General features: G+C 44.1%; 1 protein-coding gene across 1 annotated transcript in view; it reads right to left on the bottom strand.

The window, feature by feature from the left end:
- Positions 1–19,179, bottom strand: part of ess2 (ess-2 splicing factor homolog) — a 54,688-nt gene extending 35,509 nt beyond the window's left edge. Inside the window, exon 1 of the mRNA XM_060843884.1 lies at positions 19,036–19,179. Within this exon, the coding sequence (XP_060699867.1) occupies positions 19,036–19,179 (144 nt within the window). The remainder of the gene's footprint in view (positions 1–19,035) is intronic.
- Positions 19,180–26,144: the final 6,965 nt, after the last annotated feature.

Raw genomic sequence — 26,144 nt, 5'->3', positions numbered from 1 at the left:
GATATCTGGTCAGCATGGATAAGTTGGACCAAAGGGTCTGTTTCCATGCTGTACTTCTCTATGACACCAGGGAAATCCACACAGACACAGGGAGATTTAACTTTTTCCCCTTAATTACTCCAAATTATCTGTTTACATTTTACTGCCATTTTAAAAAATAAAAATAGAATTAAAGCTACATTTAAATGAGCTTTTTCAAAGAAAATACAAAAGAAAAAGCTAGAGGCCTAAATACAAGCTGAAGACCTTACTTTTACTTTAAAGGCTAGAAATATTAACCAATCTTACTCATTATTAAATGCTTTCCCTGCACTTGCATCATTGTTGTGGTTTGTGCTGTCACTCTGCTACTGATCTCTCTGCTTTTAGGCCTCTCAATCCATGGATTTTATTCTCTCCTGCTCAGCTGTTGCTCTGGAGAATTGAGTGTGGAGCACTGGAAGAGCACAGCAGGTCAGGCAGCATCCGAGAAGCAGGAAAATTGACGTTTCGGGCAATGATGAAAGGCTTTTGCCTGAAATGTTAATTTTCCTGCTCCTTGGATGCTGCCTGATCTGCTGTGCTCTTCCAACATCACACTTTCAACTCTAACCTCCAACATCTGCAGTCCTCACTTTCGCCCTCTTGCTCTGGAGAGTTTATTTCTTGCAGTAAACATTAATAAGCACTTCTGTTCCCCCTTTGCACTGAATTCACACTTTGAACCAGATTGCCTGTTTCACACACTTGACCTTTGTCTCTCATGAAGTTTCCACCCACATTGTCCACATTGTGCAAAAATCCCTGTTTTGTACACACCTGCTCAAAGTCATTGCTTTGCTATGGTAATCAGCAACTCATTTAGACAAAGAATTTCAGGCAGTTGGATGCTAACCTCTGCTATTATGCAATAATCATACCTCTTGTTTATGCTATTTTAAGTCTCAATTTCACTTTAAAATGAATTTGGATTCCCACTTTAAACCAAATTCCTAGTTTCACTCCACTGAAGTCCCACTAAACAAGAGAGTAGAAAATAGGAATCTACAGACTTGTTAGCTTTACGTCTGCTGTGGGGAGGTATTAGAATAGGTCTGCAAAGTGCTGTGTATTTAGAAAAACAACGTAATCAGAAAGAGTCAGTGAACGAAAAATTTCACCAATTTATTAGAAGTGGTCACATTCTCTGGAGAGAGGGGAGCCAATGGACATATTATACTTGAATTTGTAGAAGGCATTAGATGAGATGACGCAAGGAGGGGGGAGCGGGGAGAAGGTTGGTGGTGGCTGGGATAGTGACATCCTGCAGACAACACAGAAATGCAAATGCAAGACAAATCCTCTGTCTACTTCAAAGTATTGCAGAATTCGTCAGGACCTATCAATTAAACAAAATCTTATCAGGAGCCAACCTCTCAAGCACGTGGATCCGACAGTAGTGAATCCACTGTAAACAAGGAGACAAGTGGAATCCTGCAGGAATCTGTTGTGGCCACAACTTCTTCTAATTTATATCAGTGACTTAGATGGGAGCTAAGACCTGGTCACTAAGTTTTCAGATGACACTAAGAAACATTGGAAAGAATGTTATGGAGAAGACAAATTGCTGATGGATATAGATAGGTTGAATGAGTGGGAACAATTCTGACAGATGAAGCACAATGTGGGAAGATAATGAAGTTATTCACTGGCAGGAAGAATGAAAAAAGCAGAATATTATTCAATTGGAGAATGACTGTGGAATTCCAAGGCATAAAGCAATCTAGTTTTGTTTAATAGAAGAGTCACAAGACACTACTGTGACGCTGTCTTTAATTCAAGAGGAACTTAACCTAAAATTAAGGTTGTGCTTCAGTTAGATAGGGCATTAATGAGATCACATCTCAAGGAGTGTGTACCTGTGGTCTTATTTAAGAATGTGAATACAATGAAGGCAATAAAGGGACATTTTCTCGGTGGAATGAGTGGATTATCTTATAAGGAAAGGTTGGGCAGATTGGTCTTGTCCAACATCTGCAGTTCTCACTTTCTCCTGGGATTGTTTACACCAGAGTTTAGAAGAGTGATCAATGATTTGAATAAAGAGTATAAGATCCTGAATGGTCTTGAAGAGGGAGTTTGTTGTGAACTATGGGGCACTGGGAAATTGTCAATCAATTTAGGACAGAGACCGTGATTTAGTTTTCTCTAATGTTTGAACTCTCTGCCTCAGAAGACAGTTACTGAATATTTTTGAAGCAGAGATAAATTGCCGAAGAAGGATCTAAGATTTTCAGGGTGAATGGGAATGTGAAATTCAGAACATTAACAAATCAGCAATGATCCTATTGAATAGCAGAGGAAGTTAGAGAGTCTGAGTGGCTTAGATTAGATTAGACTTACAGCGTGGAAACAGGCCCTTCGGCCCAACAAGTCCACACCGACCCGCCGAAGTGCAACCCACCCATACCCCTACATTTACCCCTACCTAACACTACGGGCAATTTAGCATGGCCAATTCACCTGACCCGCACATCTTTGTGACTGTGGGAGGAAACCGGAGCACTCGGAGGAAACCCACGCAGACACGGGGAGAACGTGCAAACTCCACACAGTCAGTCGCCTGAGTCGGGAATTGAACCCGGGTCTCAGGCGCTGTGAGGCAGCAGTGCTAACCACTGTGCCACCGTGCCGCTTACTCCTGCATCTAATTCATATGCTTATAATCACATGTTGGTTCTCTTGCAGATAGGCATGCTACTGAGACCATCAGCATCAGACAAAGAAGAGAAACCTATGATTGGCCAGCAGTGAGCAGTTTGGATATTGAGGGTGTCATCAGTGGAGCCTTTTGACATGGCTAAGATCTGGTAATGAATAGCCAAGGTTCAGGACAGAGAGCTGGAATGGCTTGACATTTGGTATTCACCTTTGGCCTTCGGTGGCCCTTTTGACTGGGTGACCTTTTGTTGAGGCTGCAAGACCCTTTTGCTGCATCTGGGAGTACTGTCTGCTGGGTCCAGGTTGGGGAGTGTCAGCTGGAGGAGGACAGAAAGGGGTAGCTGTAAGAGAGAAGTTGTGAGGAAAAGCAGCTGTCAGACACGAGGGGGAAAGGAGGCCAGGTGGGTTGCATGGACAAGGGTAATGAGGGTGCAAATGAGGTGGAGGGGACAAGGGACGCGGCCCACATGGACTGCAGTGGTTCAAGGCAGCTCACCCCACCTTCTCAAGGGCAACTAAGGATGGACAATGAATGCTGGACTAGCCAGCGATGCTCATATCCCATGAGTGAATGAATAAAAGAGTAAGTGTGGAATCTTTAGTTTGGGGCTGTGTATATTCAGGAACTACTTGGAAAAATGTAATAGATCCTACTGTAATTAATACTGTCAACTATTAAATCAAATTTGGGATGAAGATCTGAAATGTAGTAAATAATATTGTTCATGCCCGGTTAAAATGATCTAGCTTTGTATATGTGCAATGGAAACACATCACTTGTGGCCTCATTGGTTTGCAGAAGATGTCTTTAGAAGTGTGTCAGCTATTTTGAAAAAAAAATCTTTGTTAACTTATGTCTGGTGTCTTGTGCAATTTAAATACTATAGTGTCGAGCAAATGACACTTCCCTTGACTCCAAATACCACTTGTCAACACAAATATAAAGGGCGTTATTACTATGTGATGGCATTATCAAATAAATAAGTTATTGAGAACAAAAAAGTAGACATGAAAATCAAAATTGCAGGCTCCAAAAATCAAATAGTAGCCCTTGGTTAGCACTACGCCTAACAGCACTCGAGACCCAGGTTTGACTCCAGCCTTGGGGGGACTCGTTTGTATGGAGTCCTTAATTAATTAAATCAAATACGATAGGGCAGGTGATGTATTGTTGCTGCTGTAGCAAGTGGAAGATATTGGACACCAATGTCTAGAGCAAACACATCTATAGTGAGTGCTTACAGGTAGACAGCAAGACTTGCTTTAAATATATAAAAGGAAGAGAAAAGCCAAACGGAACATAGTCCCTTAATGAATGAGGCTGAGGAAATAATAATGGTGAACCAGAAAATGGCAGAGGAATGGAATAAATACTTTACATCAGTTTTTACATAGAAGACATTAATAACATTCTAAAAATATTAAATACTCAAGCAGTGGGGGAATAGGCATGAATACAATGACTATCATTGGAGAAAAGGTACAAGGATTAAAAGCTTAGTTTCCTGGCATCCTAAAATTTTAAAAAGAAGTAGCTACAGAGAAAACAGATGTTCAGGTCATATTCTTGCAAGAACACTTTAGATTCTGGAAAAGTACCAAAGGATTTGAAAACCGCCAATGTAACTTTATTCAAAAAGGGAGACCGAAAAAAGCTTGTAGGCTAATTAGCTTAACATCTGTTATTGGGAAAATGTCAAGAGTGGTTTTATGGTCTTCCTTCTTGAATAGATCTATGATATTTGCTAATTTACAATCTGATGGAACCTTTGCAGAATCTGGTGAACTTTGGAAAATTAACACCAACATATATATTACTACATTAGCCATCTCATTTAAGACCATAAATAAAGCCCAAGTGGACCCACAGACTTAGCAACGCACAACTTAGTTTGCTCAGTACCAATTCCCTACTGACTGTAATTTCATTAAGTTACTTACTCCCTTCCACCTCCTGATTTACAGCAGTTAGTTGAACATTTTTAGATCCTCTACAGTGAAGCCAGAGACAAAATATTTGTTCATTTCATCTGCTATTTCCTCATTATCTATTAACTCCTAATTCTCACATTCCAGAGGATCAAGAATCACTTCATTTATTCTTTTCCTTTTAAATGCCCACAAACCTTTTATATTTCTAACTAGCTTCCTCCCATATTCTAGTTTCTTCCTCCTGAATAACTTTTATTCATATTCTGACCTGGCATTCATCTTATGTGTAGTTTTATGCTTTTCATTAGGTTCAAAGCTTTCTCTAACTTCTTACTTAATCATGGATGATACACCTTCCCTCTAGACTTGTTCTCTGGTAAGAATGTGCTTATTCTGACATATCCTCTTAAAAGTCTGCCACTGTGTCTCCACTGATTTATTCCCTAACCCACTATTTCCTCTATCTTGTCCCACTTTGCAGACACTTCTTGCAAACATCATTTACACAGATACTAATTCGAGCAGTGGTTGAAATGCAGTCACAGATGAACAGGAGCTGAAGGGTTGTGTACAAATGGAGCTTTAGTTGGTAGAAGTAGCTGATTGATAACTAATCACTAGCCCACAGAATGATGACAACAGTCTTCTACTTGCCAACAACTGTGACTAATTCTCAGTGATTGGACAGTTAAGGGCTATACAGAGAAGCTTCCAATCTCTACCAGTTCAGGAGTTCTCCCCATTCTCTGCAGCAAACCCACTTTAAGCCTGAAGTAAACCAGTTTTTCTTCAGCAGTTACTGTAAGTGTGATGTTTGATTGATAAATCAGAGTACTCCTTCCCGGGCCTCTTGCAAACCAATGGATGCAAACAGAGAAAGACAACCAAAAAGCAGCATGGTGATCAGTAGAAGAAACATAAGAAACTTCTCAGTAACTCTGTGAACAGGAATCACTGAACTGCTTTCCAACTTGCTCCCCACTATAGTGATTGGAACCAATTGACTAAGAGGTTATTGATTGGGGTTGCTAACTTGGTCAATCAGGAGGCACTAGCTGACCAATATTAACAAGGGATTTAATCCCTGCCCTCCCCTTTACTTTTTGACCACGCAGCATTGCCCTTTGTCGAGAAGGGTATTGCTGGTCAGTGGCCACTCTGGTGTTTCCTTTCTTCCTGGTGGTGGAATAGAAACAAAGAACAAACACGCTTGTTCTTCACTATGTCCGACACCTGCATACATGACATGGGTGCTGTGGATAAATAAGCAGTGCCACTGTTAGGCGGTAGTGTTGGGTTAAAAAACTGAAAAACAAAGCAAAAAACAAAAAAGGGAGAGTCAGAAATAAAAAAAAATTAACAGGGGATTTAGAAACTCCTCAGCTGTGCACTAATAAATAAATGGTAACTCAGTGACTGGATACTGGGTTCTGTGCAGTTATTTTGCGCCCCACCATCCACATTTTATTTTCCTTTTTGTCTGCATCAGGGAGAGATTGTAAGAGTTTTAATTAGTGGATTTATATGCCAATTGTTTACCTGGAGCAAGTGTCTAATCCCAAATAATAATTAAGATTTTTGTTTATGTACAGAAACCTGGTTTTCTGTCAAGACAAGCAAATCACGGAACCTTTACATGTGAAAATCTGTAACTTTTCTGCTGACTCCAGAAATAGCCAGGGACACAGGACCTTGAAACAGAGGTGGCACGGTGACTCAGCAGTTAGCACTGCTGTCTCGCAGCACCAGGGTCCCAGGTTCGATTCCAGCCTTGGGCAACTGTCTGCGTGGGTTTCCTCCGGGTACTCCGGTTTCCTCCCACAGTCCAAAGATGTGCAGGTCAGGTGAATTAGCCATGCTAAATTGCCCGTAGTGTTCAGTGCATTAGTCAGAGGGGGGTGGGTTACTCTTCGGAAGGTCGGTGTGGACTTGTTGGGCCAAAGGGCCTGTTTCCACACTTTAGGGAATCTAACTAAATAACTAACTCTATTTTCTCTCTTCGGATGCTAGACCTGCTGAGTAACAGGAATAGCAGGGCTTGGTTCTAATAGACTAACCCAGTCTTAATCGTTGGTTAATTTCAAGGTTGTCATTTTGTCATTCTCTGACCTTCATACCACATATTACTATCATCCCATCTTCTCTTATCTCTACTCTTTAATATACCACATCTTTCCACATTTAATCCCTTTCCCCCACTTTTTAGTTAAAAACCTTCTCTCTCTAATGCAGTTCATCAGAATACTAATTCCAGCATGGTTCTTCAGCACAATATCGTGGGCTGAAGGGCCTGTTCTGTGCTGTACTGTTCTATGTTCTATGTGTAGACTGTCCCACTTTACTCTGGATCTACTTCTCTTTTAATCTACATACACATTTAATTATACGTATCCTTTGCCAATTTGCATGTGACTCAGACAATACTCTATAGATAACAATTTTTGAGATTATGCTTTCTACTTTAGTGTCTCATACTCTGTGTGCAGAAGCAGCTCCTCATCAGTTCCTTCCATTCTATTCATGGGGGGGGTGACTTCTCTCTGATCAGTTGTCAACATGAGTGAGGTTTTCCAGATGAATTTGGTGACTACTGGGGACAGTTATACTGTTCATATGTTGAGCACCATTTTATATTTTTTACAAGTCTGTATTCAGAGACATTTGCATATAGACCAATCAGATTTGGATTTAGAAGTAGGCCATTTCGCCCATCTGCCATTCAATTATATTATGGCTTATCTGAAAATCTCAACTCTGCTTTGCGACATTTTCCCCATAACCCATGATACCTTCTAATTGTTCTAAACAATTTCACACCATTCACCAGCTACACAAATGCTGAGTCAAAAGGAATTAACTGTATACACTATGACAACCAGCATGCAAAGTGAAGAAAGAAATTATGTATTTGAAAAGTAAATGCCAGTGTCTTCCATAGCTGCATAATACAATGAGCATCCTTCCAAGCATGTTTAAGTACTAGAAATATCCCTAACCAAATGAAACCAACCCCTTACTTTGAGATAGCAATCTCTGCTCCTAGATTCTCCTACAAGGTAAATATGATCTCCCCATCATTTATTCAGCATCTACCCTGTCAATCCATCTAAGAATCTTATCAATAAATCCCTTCTAAACGTCAATTGGTATACGCCCAAACTAGCAAGCCTCTCAGTCAAATAAATCCTCGCTATCCAGGATATTCCAACTGAACCTTCTCTGGACTCCCTCCAATGCCAATATATTATTGCTGCTCAGATAAGACAACCAAAACGGTTCACAGTATTCTAGGGGTGATCTATCTAATGCCTTGAATAGTTTTTCTATATTCTTTGGAAGTAAAATTCAACATTCAATTTGCCTTCTCTATTACCTGCTAAACCTGCACACGACAGACAAAAAAACCCTGCAAATACTGGAATCCAGACTAGACCAGCAGGAGGCTGGAAGAACATGGCATGCCAGGCAGCATCAGAAGGTGGAGAAGTCAATGTTTAAGGTAAAATCCTTCTTCAGGAATGGAGGTAGGAGTAGAGGAAGCTGCAGGTAAAAGGTGGGGGGGGGGAGCTTCGGGTGGGGAAAGGAGCGGAATAGTGAGGTTCTGACAGGTGAACACAGGTGGTGGGTACTACCTGGTTGGTCAATGGGAGGAACAAATCCGGTTGGTAGCTGGAAGGAAGGGTTGGTAGGTGGAATGGAAGGGAGGAGGCGGGACTGGAAAGGGAGCCAGGGAATGGGTTATTTGAAGTTGGAGAACTCAAATGTCGAGTTTTCCGGGCTGTAGGCTGCCCAGGCAGAAGATAAGGTGTTGTTCCTCCAACTTGCAGTTTGATTCACTGTGGCAATGGAGAAGGCTGAGGATGGAGATGTCACACAGGGAGTGGAAAGGGCAGTGACCGGGATGTCAGGCTGGTCCTTATGGGCCTGGCTGAGATGCTCAGTAAAACGTTCCTTGAGCTTATGTCTGGAATCACCAATTTAGAAAAGACCACATTTGGAGTACTGGATGCAGTAAAATAGGTTGGAGGAAATGCAGGTGAACCCCGATTTCACCTGGAAGGATTGTTTGGAGCCCTTGATGGAGGTGAGGGAGGTAGTGTGCCAGAAAGTTTTGCATCTTTTATGGTTGCAGGAGAAGGTACCAGGGAGACTGGGGAGTTTGGTAGGGAATGTGGTGCGAACCAAGCAGTGGTGAAGGGAACTGTCTCTGCTGAAGACAGATAGGGATGTGGAGGGAAAGGTGTCCTGGGTAGTGGTGTCTAACTGGAGTTGGCAGAAGTGTTTGAGGATAATACATTGAATGCAGCAGCCGGTGGAGTGGAAAGTGAGGACAAGGGGAATCCTGTATTTACACATCCAATCCACCATCCAACACTCCAGCCTAACCCACACACTTTCCTTTCTTTCCCACAACACCACATCCAACTCTCATCCATTACATGTTATCGTCCTTCCCCCCACTTTAGCCTCCGAGACCTGCCCCTCCAGAACCCCACCCCTGAGCCTTGCCACATATTTACCATCCTCTCCAACCTTGAACTCTGAGGCCGAACAGTCTGTCCTCAGTAAAGGGATCACGTTCGTGCCTATCCACCCACACTTCAATGCGGTCCATGCCTGTCATGACAAAGGCTCCCAACCACCCTCTGAGGACCTGTTTTCCTGATTCCTCTTGGATACCTCCTCAGCCTCATACCTACCCTGGACTTCTTTACTGCTGACTGCCGATGCGACATCAACTGCTTCAATTTCTCCACCTCCCTCACCCACTTCAATCTCACCCCCTCTGAACATGCAACACTCCATTCTCTCCGTACCAATCCTCGTTTCACTATCAAACCTGCTGACAAAGGCAGGGCTTTGGGTCTGGAGGACAATCCGCTGTGTGGCAGAGGCCGAACACCAGCTCGCTGATACCACAGGCTGGAGATCAAAGTCCTCACTTTCTCCAAGAAGATGATACCACATGCTGTCTCTCCCATGACCACAACCCCAGAATAGCCCATCAGGCCACTGTCACCCACACTGTCTGTGAATTCATCGCCTCTGGTGATCTCTCCTCCACGCCTCTAACATCGTAGCTCCCCAGCTCCACACTGTCCCATTCAACCTGCTCCCCATGATCCACAAGCCCAACTACCCCACCATCTCTGCTTCTCCTGCCCCAACAAACTCATTTCTTTTTACTTCAACTCCATTCTCTCTCCCTTAGTCCAGGCACTTCCCACCTACATCCAGGACACTGGCCATGCCCTCCACCTCTTTGGAAACTTCCAGTTCCCCGGCCCCCAGTGCTTCATCTTCACTATGGATATGCAGTCCTAATACATGTCCATAACCAACAATGATGGCCTACAGGTCCTGTTTTTTTCTCTCCAACTGGCTCATCCCCACCCCCACCCCGCAACACCCTCCTAGGCCTCGCCGAATTAGTCCTCATCCTCAATAACTTTTCCTTCAAATCTTCCCATTTCCTCCAAATCTAGGTGGTGGCTATGGGCACTTGCATGTGCCCGAGCTACACCTACCTCTTTGTCAGTTACATCAAAGTCCCTGTCCCTGGTAAAGTTGCCCAACTCTCCTGCAACTCTTGCCTTCCCCCCGCAGTCATCCAGACAGCCCTCCACTGCATCTCCTCCATTCCCTGCTCCATTGCTCTAAACCACCCCCTCCAAACATAAGATAGGGTCTCCCTTGTCCTCACTTCCCACTCTGCCAGCCTCCACATCGAACATATCATCCTCAAACACTTCCGCCAACTCCAATTAGATCCCACCACTCAGAATATTTTCTCCTCTCTGCCCTCCGCAAGGACCATTCCCTTCACCACTCCTTGGATTGCGCCACACTCCCCACCAACTCCCTAAGGCCTTCCCTTGCAACTATAAAAGATACAAACCCTGCCAGCACACCACTTCCCTCACATCCATTCAGACCCCAAAACAGTCCTTCCAGGTGAAACAGAGGTTCACCTGCATTTCCTCAAACTTAGTTTACTGCATCCAATGATCCAGATGTGGTATTCTCTACTTCGGTGAGACCAAATGTAAACTAAGGGAATGTTTCGCTGAACATCTCAGCCTGACCTTCCAGTCACTGTCCATTTCAATTTTCCTTCCCACTCCCACTCTGTCACATTCACCCTCAGCTTCCTCCATTGTCACAGTGTTACAGACCACAAATTAGATGAACAACACCTTAACTTCCACCTGGGCAGCCTACAGCATAGAGGACTCAATATTGAGTTCTCCAATTTCAAATAACCTTCCCACCCATTCACAGATTCCCTTTGCAGCCCTGCCTCCTCCCTTCCATTCCACCTACCGACCCTTCCTTCCAGCTACCAACCGAATTCATTCCTACCACTGACCAACCAGGTTGTACCCACCACCTGTGTTCACCTATCACTACATCACTATTCTGCCCCTCTCCTCACCTAAGCCTTCCCCCCACTTTATTTGCAGCTGCTTCTACCCCCACCACCATTCCTGAGGGGTTATACTGAAATATTGATCCTCCACCTCCTGATGCTGTATGGCTTGCTCGTTGTTTGTGATTTATGCAGAAGGACCATCATATCCTGTGCTGCAGCTTTTGCAGTTTTTCTCCATTTAAATGGCATTCACCTCCCCTATTCCTAAACATAGAACATTACAGCGCAGTACAGGCCCTTTGGCCCTTGATGTTGCACTGACCTGTGGAACCAATCTGAAGGCTATCTATCCTACACTATTCCATTTTCATCCATATGCCCATCCAATGACCATTTAAATGCCCTTAAAATTGGCGAGACTACTACAATGCAGGCAGTCCATGTCCCTACTACTGAGTAAAGAAACTACCTCTGACTTCTGTCCTACATCTATTACCCCTCAATTTAAAGTTATGTCACCTTGTACTAGCCATCACTATCCGAGGAAAAAGGCTCTCACTGTCCACTCCAGCTAATCCTCTGATCATTTTATGTGCCTCAATTAAGTTACCTCTCAACCTCTTCTCTCTATTGAAAACAACCTCAAGTCTCTCAGTTTCCTCAAAAGACCTTACCTCCATACCAGGCAACATCCTGGTAAATCTCCTCTGAACCCTTTCCAAAGCTTCTATATCCTTCCTGTAATGCACTGGCTAGACCTGTACACAATACTCCAAGTGCAGCTGCACCAGAGCTTTACACAGCTGGAGTATGATTGTGTGGCTCCAAAACTCAATCCCCCTACCAATAAAAGTTAACAACCCTATCAACCTGGTTGGCAACTTTCAGGGATCTACGTATATGGACACGGAGATCTCTGCTCATCTACACTATCAAGAATCTTACCATTAGCCCAGTACATTGTATTAATGTTTCTCCCTGCAAAGTGAATCACCTCACACTTTTCTGCATTTAAACTCCATTTGCCACGTCTCAGCCCAGTTCTGCAGCCTATCTATGTCCCTCTGTAACCTGCAACATCCTTCAGCACTATCCACAACTCCACCGAACTTAGTGTCTTCTGTAAATGTTCTAACCCAACCTCTACATCCTCATCCACGTCATTAATAAAGTAATAAACAGCAGTGGTTCCAGAACAGATCCTAGTAACTTAACTCCAGGATGAACATTTCCCATCAACCAGCGCCCTGTGTTTTCTTTCAGCTAGCCAGTTTCTGATCCAAACCTCTAAATCATCTTCAATCTCATGCCTCCATATTCTGTGCAATAGCCTACCGTGGGGAACCTTATCAAACTCCTTACTGAAATCCATATACACCACATCAACTGCTTTACCCTCATCAACCTGTTTGGTCACTATCTCAAAAAACTCAATGAGGTTTGTGTGGCACAACCTATCCTTCACAAAACCGTGTTGACTATCCCTAATCAACCAATTTCCTTCTAGGTGATTATGAATCCTGTTATAGCCCTTTCCAATACTTTACCCACAACCGAAGTAAGGCTCACTCATCTCTAATTACCAGGGTGCCTCTACTCCCCTTCTTGAACAATGGAACAATTGCTATCCTCCAGTCTTCTGGCACTATTCCTATAGACAATGACGGTGTAAAGATCAAAACCAAAGACTCTGCAATCTCGTCCCTAGCTTCCCAGAGAATCCTAGGATAAATCCTATCTGGCCCAGGGGACTTATCTATTTTCACACTTTCCAGAATTGCTAACAGCTCCTCACCTTGTATACCTCAATCCTGTCTAGGCCAGTAGCCTATATCTCAGTATTCTCCTCAACAACATTGTCTTTTTCCAGTGTGAACACAGACAGAAATTATTCATTTAGTGCTTCACCTATCCCCTCAAACTCCACGCACAACTTCCTACTACAGTCCTTGATTGGCTCTAATCTTTCTCTAGTCATTCTTTTATTCCTGATATACCTACAGAAAGCTTTAGGGCTTTCCTTGATCTTATCTGCCAATGACCTCTCATGTCCCCTCCTGGCTCTTCTTAGTTCTCTCTTTAGGTCTTTCCTGGATAATCTTTAACTCTCAAGCATCCTAGCTGAGCCTTCAAGTCTCATCCTAATATAAGCCCCTTTCTTCCTCTTGACAAGCCATTCAACTTCTTTAGTAAACCAAAGCATCCTCACTTGACCATTCTCTCCCTGCCTTAGAGGTACATACTTATCAATGACACGCAGTAGCTGTTCCTTTCCCCTAGCGATAACTCTTGCCCTGCAGTATACATCTATCTCTTTCCATCGTTAAAGTACACATAATCAAATTGTGGTCACTATCACCAAAGTGCTCACCTACCTCCAAATCTAACATTTGGCCGGGGTCATTACCCAATACCAAATCCAAGTGGCCTCACCCCTTATTGGCTTGTTGACATACTATGTCAGGAAACCCTCCTGCACACGTTGGACAAAAACTGACCCATCTTAATGACGCAATCTATCGCATTTCCAGTCAATATTTGGAAAGTAAAAAGAGCCCAGAACAACAACCTGTTACTCGCGCTCCTATCCATAATCATCTTTGCTATCCTTTCCTCTACACCTCTGGAACTATTTGAAGACCTATAGAAAACTTCCAACAAGGTGACCTTTCCTTTACTGTTTCTAATCTCAGCCCATATTACCTCAGTCGACGAGTCCGCAAGTGTTCTTTCTGTCACCATAATACTGTCCTTGACTAACAAGTCACGTCACACCCTACCCCTCCCCCCCGCCCACCCCCCACTTTTACCACCTTCTCTGTTCTTACCGAAACGTCTAAATGCCAGAATCTGCAACAACCATTCCCATCCCTGCTCTACTCATGTCTCTGAAATGGCCACAACATTGAAGTCCCAGGTAACAACCCATGCTGCAAGTTTACCCAATCCCTGCTGGATTAGTTTAAACCCTCCCAAAGAGCATTAACAAATTTCTCTCCACACCCCCCTCCCCACAGCTCTCTGTAGACCCTCTGCACCATCATCACCATTTGTTGACTTACTTATTATCATCCAGAAACTTGGCTACAGTATATTCACTTCCCTCATTCAAATTATTAATATGTATTCAAATAATTGTGACCCTATAACTGACCTTATGACACTCTGGAAGGTGCAGCCATCCTGAAACTGCCTCCATTACCCCAGGTCTTCTATTAGTTATCCAATCTTAGAGTCAGAAATGTATAGTATGGAAACAGACCCTTCAGCCCAACCTGTCCATGCCGACCAGATATCCCAATCCAATCTAGCCAACCTGCCAGCACCCACCCCATATCCCTCCAAACCCTTCCTATTCATATACCCATCTAAATGTCTCTTCAATGTTGCAATTGTACCAGCCTCCCAGTTCCTCTGGCAACTCATACCATACACGTACCACCCTCTGCGTGAACAAGTTGCCCCTTAGGTCTCTTTAACATCTTTCCCCTCTCACCCTAAACCTATGCCCTCTAGTTCTGGACTCCCCAACACCAGGGAAAATACTTTGTCTACTTATCCTATCTAAGCCCCTTATAATTTTGTAAACCTCTATATGGTCACCCCTCAGCCTCTGACATTCCAGGGGAAAACAGCCCCAGCCTGTTCAGCCTCTCCCTACAGCTCAGATCCTCCAACCCTGTGGCAACATCCTTGTAAATCTTTTCTGAACCCTTTCAAGTTTCACAACATCTTTCTGAAAAGAAGGAGACTAGAATTGCACACAATATTCCAACAGCGGCCTATCCAGTGTCCTGTACAGCCGCAGCATGACCTCCCAACTCCTGTACTCAATACTCTGACCAATAAAGGAAAGCAAACCAAATCCCTTCTTCACTATCCTATCTACTTGCGACTCCACTTTCAAGGAGCTAAGAACCTGCACTCCAAGGTCTCTTTGTTCAGCAACACTCCCTAGGACCTTACCATTAAGTGTATAAGTCCTGCTAAGATTTGCTTTCCCAAAATGCAGCACTTCGCATTTATCTGAATTAAACTCCAATTGCCACTTCTCAGCCCATTGGCCCATCTGGTCCAGATCCTGTTGTAACCTGAGGAAACCCTCTTTGCTGTCCACTACACCTCCAATTTTGGTGTTATCTACAAACTTACTAACTGTACCTCTTATGCTCGCATCCAAATCATTTATGCAAATGACAAAGTGTACAGGGCCCAGCACTGATCCTTGTGGTACTCCACTGGTCACAAGCCTCCAGTCTGAAAAACAACCCTCCACCACCACCCTCGGTCTTCTACCTTTGAGCCAGTTCTGTATCCAAATGGCTAGTTCTCCCTGTATTCCATGAGATCTAACCTTGATAATCAGTCTCCCATGGGGAACCTTGTCGAACGCCTTACTGAAGTCCATATAGATCACAACTACTGCTCTGCCCTCATCAATCCTCTTTGTTACTTCTTCAAAAAACTCAATCAAGTTTGTGAGACATGATTTCCCACGCTCAAAGCCATGTTGACTATCCCGAATCAGTCCTTGCTTTTCCATGTACATCCTGTCCCTCAGGATTCCCTCCAACAACTTGCCTACCACTGAGGTCAGGCTCAGCCGTCTACAGTTCCCTGGCTTCTCTTTACCACCTTTCTTAAACAGTGGCACCACGTTTGCCAACCTCCAGTCCTCCGGCACCTCACCTGTGACTATCGATGATACAAATATCTCAGCAAGAGGCTCAGCAATCACTTCTCTAGCTTCCCACAGTTCTCGTATACACCTGATCATGTCCTGGGGATTTATCCACTTTTAACATTTCAAGACATTCTTGTATCCATCCGAACACACAACTCCAACACATCTTATCAAATGCCTTTAAGAAATCAAAATAAATTTCATTTACTGGGTCCCCGCTACTTAAAAACCTTTTTGAAGAATACTAATAAATTTGTAATGCAAGATTTCCCCTTAATGAAGCCATTTTTTTCCCTGCTTGAATATATTATGTACTTCAAAATGCTCTGCTATTACGTCATTGTAATAGACGAACATTTCCCCAATGATAGGTGTTAAACTAGCTAGTAGTTCAGCCTGACGACCAGCATGCTGTTGGTAATATTCCCCAATGTGAATAAGCCATCCAGCCAACTCAGCTAACCAATCCTTTTTGGTGAAGGATGTTCTGTTTGCAGTGTTTCAGTTCCAGAAACAAAGGATTCTAGGAAGATCACTACCAGTGCACTATCTCTGTAGCCATTTCCTTTAATACCCTAGGATGCAATTTATCAAGTCCAGGGGACTCAACAATCATGAGCCAGTGTGCCCATTGAGCCTGTTCCACCATTTAGAATATAGCACAGCACAAGAACAGGGTGTTCAGACCACAATGTCTGTGCCAATCATAAAAGCCATTCTAAACTAATCCGACCTGGCCACAGATGGTCCGTACTCCTCTATTCGCCCCTAAATTTCTAAACCCTTCTTGAATGTTGCTGTTATATCATCTGCCCTAGCAACACGTTTCAGACTCCTACTAACATCTGTAAAATAAAACTTTTCTCCTCTCACTTTAAACCTATATCCCCATTATTTGACATTTCCACCATGGGGAAAAGACTCTGAATATCTCCCTTCATAATTTCATGTACTTCTATCAGGTTACCTCTCAGCCTCCAACCTACTGGTCAAACAATCCAACTTCGTCCAGCCTCTCCTGATAGGTAGTACACTCCAATTCGGGCAATGTACTAGTTTTGCATCCTTCTTTTCCAACTTCTTTTGCACCGTTTCCAAAGTCTCCACTCTAATTCAGGCCACATCCTGGTTTTGCATCCATTCTGCAACCTCTTATCCAACCTCTTTTGCACCCTCTCCAAAGCCTCCACATCCTTCCTATAGTGTGGCATCCAGAGCTGCAAACAATACCCAAAAAGTGATCTAACTAAAGTTTTATACATCTGCAATGTGACTTGCCAACTTTTACACTCAATGCCCAAACTGATTAAGGCAAGCATGCCTTACACCTTCTTTACCACCATATCCACTCTTCTTGCTACTTTCAAGGAGGTATAGACTTGCATCTCAAGATCTGTCTGTATATCAATGCTCCTAAGGGTCCAGCCACAAAGTATACACTTTCCTTCTGCATTTATCTCCAAAATGCATCACCTCACTCTTGCTTGGATTAAACTCCAACAAACGTTCCTCCACTAAACTAGCTAAATTCTGCTGTATTTTTCAACAACCTTCTTCATTATCCAAAACACCACCAATTTTTGTGTCACCTACAAACTTACTAATTAGATCACCGACATTTTCATCTAAGTCAGTCATTCATATAAATTACAAACAACAGCTGTCCCAGCACTGATCCTCATGGAACACTACTCATCAGTCCTGGAGGTCACAGTGAGAGTAGATTCACTATTTTCTGAAAAAAAAATGCCCATCGAAAACATTTATGAGATAAAACCTACCCTGCACAAAGCAGTGTTGACTATCTAATCAGTCCATTCCTTGCTACGTGCCAGTAAATCCTGCCCCTAAGAATCTTCTCCAGCAATTTCTCTACCTCTTATGCAAGGCTCACAGGCCTATAATTTCCTGGATTATCCCTGTTGACTTTCATAAACAAAGGAACAAAGTTGGCTATTCGCCAGTCTTCTGGTACCTTGCCTGGGGCTTAAAAGACAACAAAGGTCAAGGCCCCGGTAATCTCCTACTTTGCCTCCCTCAGTATCCTGAAATAAATCCCAATAGGCCTTGGGGTCTTATCTACTTTAACATTTTTCAAGACACCCAACACCTCTTCCTTCTTGAAACTTACATGCTCAAGAACATCAACATACCTCTCCCTAATCTTACCATAAACCATCCTTTTCCTTGGTGGATACTGACATTAAGAACTCATTAAGGAAATTCACCCAATCCCTCTGGTTCCATGCATACATTCCTTCCTTCCTTTGTCCTTGAGTGGACCTATCCTTTCCCTAGCTACCCTCTTTAATACAATCATGGCTGATCATTGATTTCAATATCTTTTTCTCCCACAGCTCTTTACATCATAACAAATTTTTCTAAGTATCAATCACTGAGAATTCTTAGAAGATTATTCGTACAAGGAATACAAAAGTAGTAAGCAGGTTCAGCAAGCAATTAGAAGACAAATAGCATTTTGGGCTTTATTGCTGGGGACTGGAGTACAAGAATAAAGATAATTTGTTCCAGTTACAGAAGGCTTGGCTGAGACACAGTTATAGCTCTGGACAGAGGTTCGAGGGAAAAAGGGACGCTGTTTCAGAAGCAGATCATTTAGGACTGAAATGACGAGAGATTTCTTCACTCGGACAGATGAAATTCTTTGGAATTCTCTACTGCATTCCATTGTTTATTTAAGGAAATAAATAAATATAGTGCATATTCCATTATTCATTTAAGGCCAAGATAAAAAGGCATTGGTGTCTCAAGGAATCAAGAATCTGGCGAGTGGACGGTGTTGAAGCCAATCGTGAATCTTATAAAATAGCTGAAAATGTGTTGCTGGTTAAAGTACAGCAGTTAGGCAGCATCCAAGGAACAGGAAATTCGACGTTTCGGGCATAAGCCCTTCATCAAGCTGTTCCTTGGATGCTGCCTGACCTGCTGCGCTTTAACCAGCAACACATTTTCAGCTCTGATCTCCAGCATCTGCAGACCTCACTTTTTACCCAGTCTTATAAAATAGCAGAGCGGGGTCGAATCTTGTTCTGACTCTGTTTGATGGTAATCCCCGGGATATCGGGGGAAACTCATTGGAAAGGGGAAACATTTCGCCGCTGGAAGATAATACAGAGGACATCAAGAAGAAAAAAAGATGAGCGGGATTGGAGAGGATGAAAAGAGAGAGGTGGGGAGGGAGGACAGAAGGGATGTAGGAGCAGAACGCAGGAATGGGGGGGAAGAGAGAGGAGTGGGGGGGAAGAGGGAGGGTGACAGGACGAAGGTGAAGGAAAGGAGTGAGCGGGGGGGGGGGTAAGAGGGACGGTGAGATGGGGGGAGCTTGACCTTTAACCTTGTCGCCTACCCCGATGTACGTTTCCTCATCCAAGATCCGTTTCCTGTTCGGTCCGCGCCCCACATTCTCCGTACCGGTGGCCGTCCGCGCCGTACTCTCCCCGGCCCCGCACTGGGCCGCCTCAACCCATCTCCCCTTCCCCTCACTCCCCATCCCTCCGGCCTACACTCACCACCGCGCATGCGCGCGCACAACCGCGCTTGCGCCGAGGCGAACAGCCTCACGGGATCTGTAGTGCAGCTATCCCGGCGGTCACCGCGCTTAGCGGACAACCACCGTCCTGAGGAAAAGGCTAAGTCCGGATTCCTCTTCACAAACGCTGCCAGAATTTCCATCTGATTTACAGCATCGGTAGTTTTTTATCCCCCTTATTTTCTTGGGTCTTTGGAGACGACCTGGAGGAAGAATTCGTGGGGGTTATCGCTCAAAAGGCGGGTCGATACGGCTGGAGGTGAGGCCTCGGGTATTGGGCAGGCGATGAGTTTCAGGGTGGAGCAAGTGGTGAGCACTCCGCCCCGAGCTCGGGGTGGTAGCAGCGGGGTATAAACAGTGACTGCAGATGCTGGATTAGAGCGGTGCTGGAAAAGCACAGCAGGTCAGGCAGCATCTGAGGAGCAGGAACATCGCCGTTTCGGGCAAAAGCCCTTCGTCAGGAATGGACTGACTGATACAACTCGGCCCTGCCTCCATTCAGCTGGGGTGTATGAGGGCGGGGAGAGTGTCTGGATCCCGGCCAGAGGGCGGGGTGTAAAGGGGAGGGCCGACCGGCGAAGTGTGGAGTCTCCAAGGGGGGGGGGGGGGGGGGCGGGCAGAGGACGTGGTCTACCTGGTGGTGGGAGATGATAGAGGACGGGTCGGCCTTACACATCGGAGAAATTCCCAGCAATGAATTTTTAGATGAAGATTCCTGCACCTACTGGGTTTTCATCAGTTTGACAGTCCCGCACTTATAAATTGATTAGTTGTCCAAATATTTTTTAGCTTGAACACGAAGGATGGCAACAACTAGTGAGTGTAAAACCCACACTCAACATCTTTCCAGTGTCAGAACTCACGATGTGGAGGTGCCAGTGTTGGACTAGGGTGGACAAAATCAGAAGATATCAGCTTCATCTGATGAAGGAGCAGCGCTCGGCAAGCTTGAGATTTCAAATAAACCTGTTGGACTATAACCTGATGTGGTGTGGCTTCTGATCTTTCCCATCTCAGTCCAACACTGGTGCCTCCACATCATTTTTCCAATGACTACTGGAAAATGACAGACCTGTTGGATAATTACTAAATCTCAATATTTACAGCAGAAAAATAGGATAGCTTGTTGGATATCTTAAGCAAATTAATACTGAATCAGGACAGGGACTGAATAAAATTCATGTAAGTAAAACATTGGTAATAAGGGTAAGCAGAGGCTGATAGCTAAGTTCGGTACCCATAGGGAGGGCCTCAACTGGGACCTTGGGTTCATGTCACATTACAGGTGATCACCATTGCGCTACACATACACACGGACACAGGTACACACAGACATGCACACACACTCTTATAGACATACACACTCCCACCCTCACACATGCACCCCCTCGCAGACTTAAGACACTCTGCACCCACTACACACACTCTCAACTCCTGCCCCAGACAGACACACACAGACAGACAGACAAAGACCCACATGCACACATATATTTTGTGCGGTGAATTTATATTGCAGAGTTACATTGCACTTTGCTCAAAAACTGCATACATTCATGTAGAACTCTGAGCTCAAAAACTGCAGGAATTTATGTAAAACACTTATCTCACTTATTAGATTAGAATCAATCTAAACATCGACAGAGAACATAGGGGGCCAACACCTTCAACATATTGTCTAGCTGTCACCATTGTTAACAGCTAACCTGAGAATGCAACTTTAAAAAGAAGGGTTTTGTGAAACTATCACCGTATTCTAACAGATGAAAGGCTTAACAGACAAATCAATTTTTCAATGTACAATTTCAGTTACATCACACTGCAAATTTTTGCTATAAATTCTGTATTATGATTGAGCCCTCCACAATCGCCTGATGAAGGAGCGTCGCTCAGAAAGCTAGTGTGCTTCCAATTAAACTTGTTGGACTATAACCTGGTGTTGTGTGATTTTTAAAATTGGTAATAAGAAACTTAATTGAATGACAAATTCCTGGGACCTGATGGTTTCTATTGAGGTTGTTAAAGGAAGTAGGGGAACAATTTGTAAGGCACCAACTATAATTAGATTAGATTACTTACCCTGTGGAAACAGGCCCTTTGGCCCAACAAGTCCACATCGACCCGCCGAAGCGCAACCCACCCATACCCCTACATTTACCCCTTACCTAACACTACGGGCAATTTAGCATAGCCAATTCACCTGACCCGCACATCTTTGGACTGTGGGAGGAAACCAGAACACCCGGAGGAAACCCACGCAGACACGGGGAGAACGTGCAAACTCCACACAGTCAGTCGCCTGAGTCGGGAACTGAACCCGGGTCTCAGGCGCTGTGAGGCATCAGTGCTAACCACTGTGCCACCGTGCCGCCCACAGAGTTCCCTGCATAGAGCCATCCCACCAGGTTGGAACATTGCATTTGGGAAACAGTACTGCAGCCATCCCCTGACTAAGGTACAGGACAGGAGAATGTCTATGGATGTGATTGATATTGACTTCCAGAAGGCATTGACAAAGACCTATATTAGAGACTGTTAACTGATGTGAAAGCCCACAAATTGGGGGCATTTGAGGAGATGGATGGGAAATTGGTTGAGTGGCGGGTAACAAAGTAGAGATCATGGTCTAACACAATGTATGTGTTAGGCCCTCAATTATTCATATGATTTATTAACAACCTGGATAATGGCATAGAAAGTCAGAGAGATCTCAGTGTCCATATACATTGATCCCTGAAAGTTGCCACCCAGGTTGATAGGGTTGTTAAGAAGGCAAGTGGTGTCTTAGCTTTTGTTGGTAGAGGGATTGAGTTTCAGAGCCATGCGGTCATGTTGCAGCTGTACAAAACTCTGGTACGGTTGCACTTGGAGTATTGTGTACAGTTCTGGTCACCACATTATAGGAAGGATGTGGAAAGGGCTCAGAGAAGTTTTACTAGAATGTTGCCTAGTATGGAGGAAAGGTCTTATGGGGAAAGGCTGAGGGACTTGAAGTTGTTTTCATTGGAGAGAAGAAGGTTGAGAGGTGACTTAATTGAGATGTAGATAATCAGAGGGTTAATTAGGGTGGACAGTGAGAGGTGATGGTTAGCATGAGGGGACATGGCTTTAAACTGAGGGGTGATAGATACAGGACAGATGTCAGAGGGAGTTTCTTTACTCAAGTAGGGGCAAGGAATGTACTGCTGGTAACTCTCCAATTTTAAGGGCATTTAATAGTCATTAAACCTATGAATGAAACTGGAATACTGTAGATTAGATGGACTTCAGAATGATTTCACAGGTCGCGCAACATCAAGGGCCAAAGGGCCTGTACTGCACTGCACTGTAATGTTCTGTCTGTCCAAATTTGTGGATGACAAAGTTGGGTGGCATTGTAGACTCTGTAGATGTCAGCATAATATTACGAAGATAAATTGATAGACTTAGTGATTGAACAAAACTGTGGGAGATGGATTTCAGTATACACAAGTGTGAAATTAAGCATTTTGTTTAGGCAAAGGATAGGTCAGGATACTTTCTCGATGCTCTGAAGGTTAATACAGTAGATGTTCAAAGAGATTTGGGGGGATTCAGATGCAATCATCTTTAAAGTGTTACAAACAGTTACAAAAAAAATCAAGGAACTCTAGAAGACTTCAAAAATCAAGAATATCTAATCAACTGTAGTACAAGGATGCAGATGTGCTGCAGTTATCCAAACCCCGGGTTAGACACCACCTGTGTGCTGTGAGCAGATCTGGACATCGTGGGAAGGATATATTTGCCTTGGCTAGAGTACAAGAATAATCCCTGGACCTCAAGGGTAAAATTATGAGTAGAGATTAAACAATATGAGCTATAAGGAGAGGCTAGAAAAACTCAGGTTGCTTTCTCTGTGGCAATAGAGGTTGAGGGGAGACTTGATAGAAGTCTATAAAATTGTGAGATGTATAGGTAGAGTTGATGGTCAAAATCTTTATCCCAGAATTGAAATGTCCAATACTGGAGGATGTGCCTTTAAGATAAGAGGGGAAAAGTTCGAAGGAGATGTGAGGAGCAAGTTTTTTTACACAATATGGTAGCTGCCTGGAATGCGCTGCCAGGGGTGTTTAAGGGGTTTTTAGATAAACGTGTGAGAAAGTAAGGAATGGAGAGATAGCAACCATTGGCAGGCAGAAGTTTAGTTTAACTTGGCATCATTTTGGGACAAAGGGCCTGTTCCTGTGCTGTACTGTTCTATAAACTTATACAAGTCATCCCTCAAACTCCTGTGCTCCCGTGGAAAATATCCCAGCCTACCAGCCTATTTTTATAACTCAACTCCTCCATTCCCAGCAACACCCTGGTCCATCTTTACTGAACTGTGGGCAGCACGGTGGCACAGTGGTTAGCAGTGCTGCCTCACAGCGCCAGTGACCCAGGTTCAATTCCTGCCTCAGGCAACTGACTGTGTGGAGTTTGCACATTCTCCCCGTGTCTGCGTGGGTTTCCTCCAGGTGTTCCGGTTTCCTCCCACAGTCCAAAGATGTGCAGGTCAGGTGAATTGGCCATGCTAAATTGCCCGTAGTGTTAGGTAAGGGGTAAACGTAGGGGTCTGGGTGGGTTGCGCTTCGGCAGGTCAGTGTGGACTGTAATCTAATCTAAAAAAAGATGAACTCTCTTCAGTTTAATAATATAGATAAACAAGGTGACCAGAACTGCACACACTAATCCAGAAGAGGCCTCACCAACATCCTGTTGTCTTTTACCAAGCAGGGAATTGCCTGAGTGAGGCAGTGAGAGACAGACCTCGTGGGAAGCGAGTGAATTTCTAATTATTAGTCCAGAGAGCGTAAGAAGGACAGAGCGCTTCAACCCTGTGGAATTGAGAGACACCTCTCAAGGCCTGAATGGCCACATGCAGGGAATGTCACCAGCTACAGTATACAGACAGAGTCATACAGCATAGAAACAGAAACTTCGACCCACCATATCTATTCTGACCAACAAACACCAAAGTACATTAATCCCATTTACCTGCAGTTGGTCTATGGCCTATGAAGTAACTCCGCAGAGGTCAGTATCCTGTCACCAAGTCACCTTTTATTTACAGCTCTGAGTGAACAGAACCTTGGACACTCCTGTTTATATCTGTCAGCCAGGGCTCTGATTGGACCAGATTAACAGCCCCACGCATGGAACTCATATTCTGTGAGGTCCACCTAGCTAATAATGTTTCAGTCACTACACTCCTCTCTCTCTATCTCTCTCTCTCTCTCTCTCTCTCTCTCTCTCTCTCTCTGAGTCCAAGGAAATTGGTTGTTTCTTTTCTTGTAGCTCCACCTGGGTCGTTCTAGCACCAGATCAGATTCCTCCATCTCTGCCTCTGATATGGGTAGTGTGTAATATGCAATAGTTTGCTTCTTGTGCCTGTAGTTTCTTGGAAGAAATTAATTCTCCTCTCAGGCGGTAAATGTGTCAAGAAGTTGACATCCGCCATGTCCATCTTAGTTTCCAAGGTATCTTCAATGCTTGAAGGAGAGAGAGAGAACCCACAGGTTATAGAACACTTGGAAAGACAGTTGAGGAGCCGGGCACATTTTGATCCTGCACAGTTTGTGAGTTTGTAGCTTTCATATGGTCCACTTGCTCGTTAAGGACCATCATACACCTACCTGAACTTTATGTCACTGGACTTGACCTCGCATTGATCATGTCACTGACCCATGCAGGGCCATTCTGATGGTTCCTACACCAAACATCCTAATGTCGTTTCACCTTGCTATGCAAGTCCAGGAAGGTCAGATTTAACTTGGTGCACAGTTTTCTCCCTCGCAACTCTGCCAGGACGATCTCTGTAGTTGCATGACGGATGGTCCTATAATCAAATAGGAATTGGGAGAGTTTTGTATCTAGTGAAGCTGTAGGCTGTTTCTTTAAGGCTGCCTTCAAAGTTTGGACTGCTCTTTCTGCAAGATCATTGGATGATGGATAGTATGGAGTTGTTCTCATATCACAAATATCATTCAACTTTAGGAAATACTCAAACTCTCTGCTGGGAAATGATGGCGCATTATCTGTGACCAACACTTGCAGGAGTTCATACGCTGCAAAGGATGCATGCAGTTTTTCAGTCATCATCCCCGTGTTTGACAAATGAACTTTACCCATGTCCAGCAACTTTGAATGGGCATCCACAATGACTAAGAACATCGAGCCCACGAAAGGACCTGCAGTGTCAACATGTAACCGAGTCTAGGGTTTACCTGGCCATGTTGGCGAGCTCCTGGCAGTACTTTCTGTCTGGCGCTCTAGGCATTGCCCACCAATGCAGTTATGTCTGCATCTAATCCTGGCTACCAGGCATAACTTCTCACCAACATCTTCATTTTGGAAACCTCTTGATGACCCGGTGGAGCTCAACCAGTATCTGGTGGTTACCTGTGCTTGGGACAATAACGCTTGGTCTGCATTGCTGTCCTCATCTGTGTTCTGGTCTCTCTGGGTCTAATAAGGTTTCAGTTCTGGTTGTGACAGCCCTTTAGTTTCCTCCATCACCATCAGTTGATTCAATTTTGCCAGGATCAGAGCTTTTTGCATCCAAAGTCTGATCTGGTCAGCCGTGATTGGGAAGTGTGTCCACTATGGACTTCTCCGGTGGCAGTACTGCTGGTCGTTTATCTGCCAATAGGAGGTGGCTCGCTGCATCCACATTTGCTACTTGGCCTCATGGACAGTGTTCCAATTGTAATTATACACAGTTCGTATTAGAGCCCACCGTTGAAGTCAGCCTGAAGCTATGGGTGGCACAATCTTGTCCTCTTTAAGCAGAACCAGCAGAGTTTTGTGGTCAGTTATTATTCCAACTTTAATATCTACATAAGTTTTTGATAGAAGTTCCTGACTCCACATATGACGGCCAAACCTTCCTCCTCTTTTTGCACTCTGCATTAGCTGAAGTCCTGGAT

This window comes from Hemiscyllium ocellatum, chromosome 24 (genome assembly GCF_020745735.1).
Source record: "Hemiscyllium ocellatum isolate sHemOce1 chromosome 24, sHemOce1.pat.X.cur, whole genome shotgun sequence".
Lineage (NCBI taxonomy): Eukaryota > Metazoa > Chordata > Chondrichthyes > Orectolobiformes > Hemiscylliidae > Hemiscyllium > Hemiscyllium ocellatum.
This window is presented reverse-complemented; position numbering and strand designations above follow the sequence as displayed.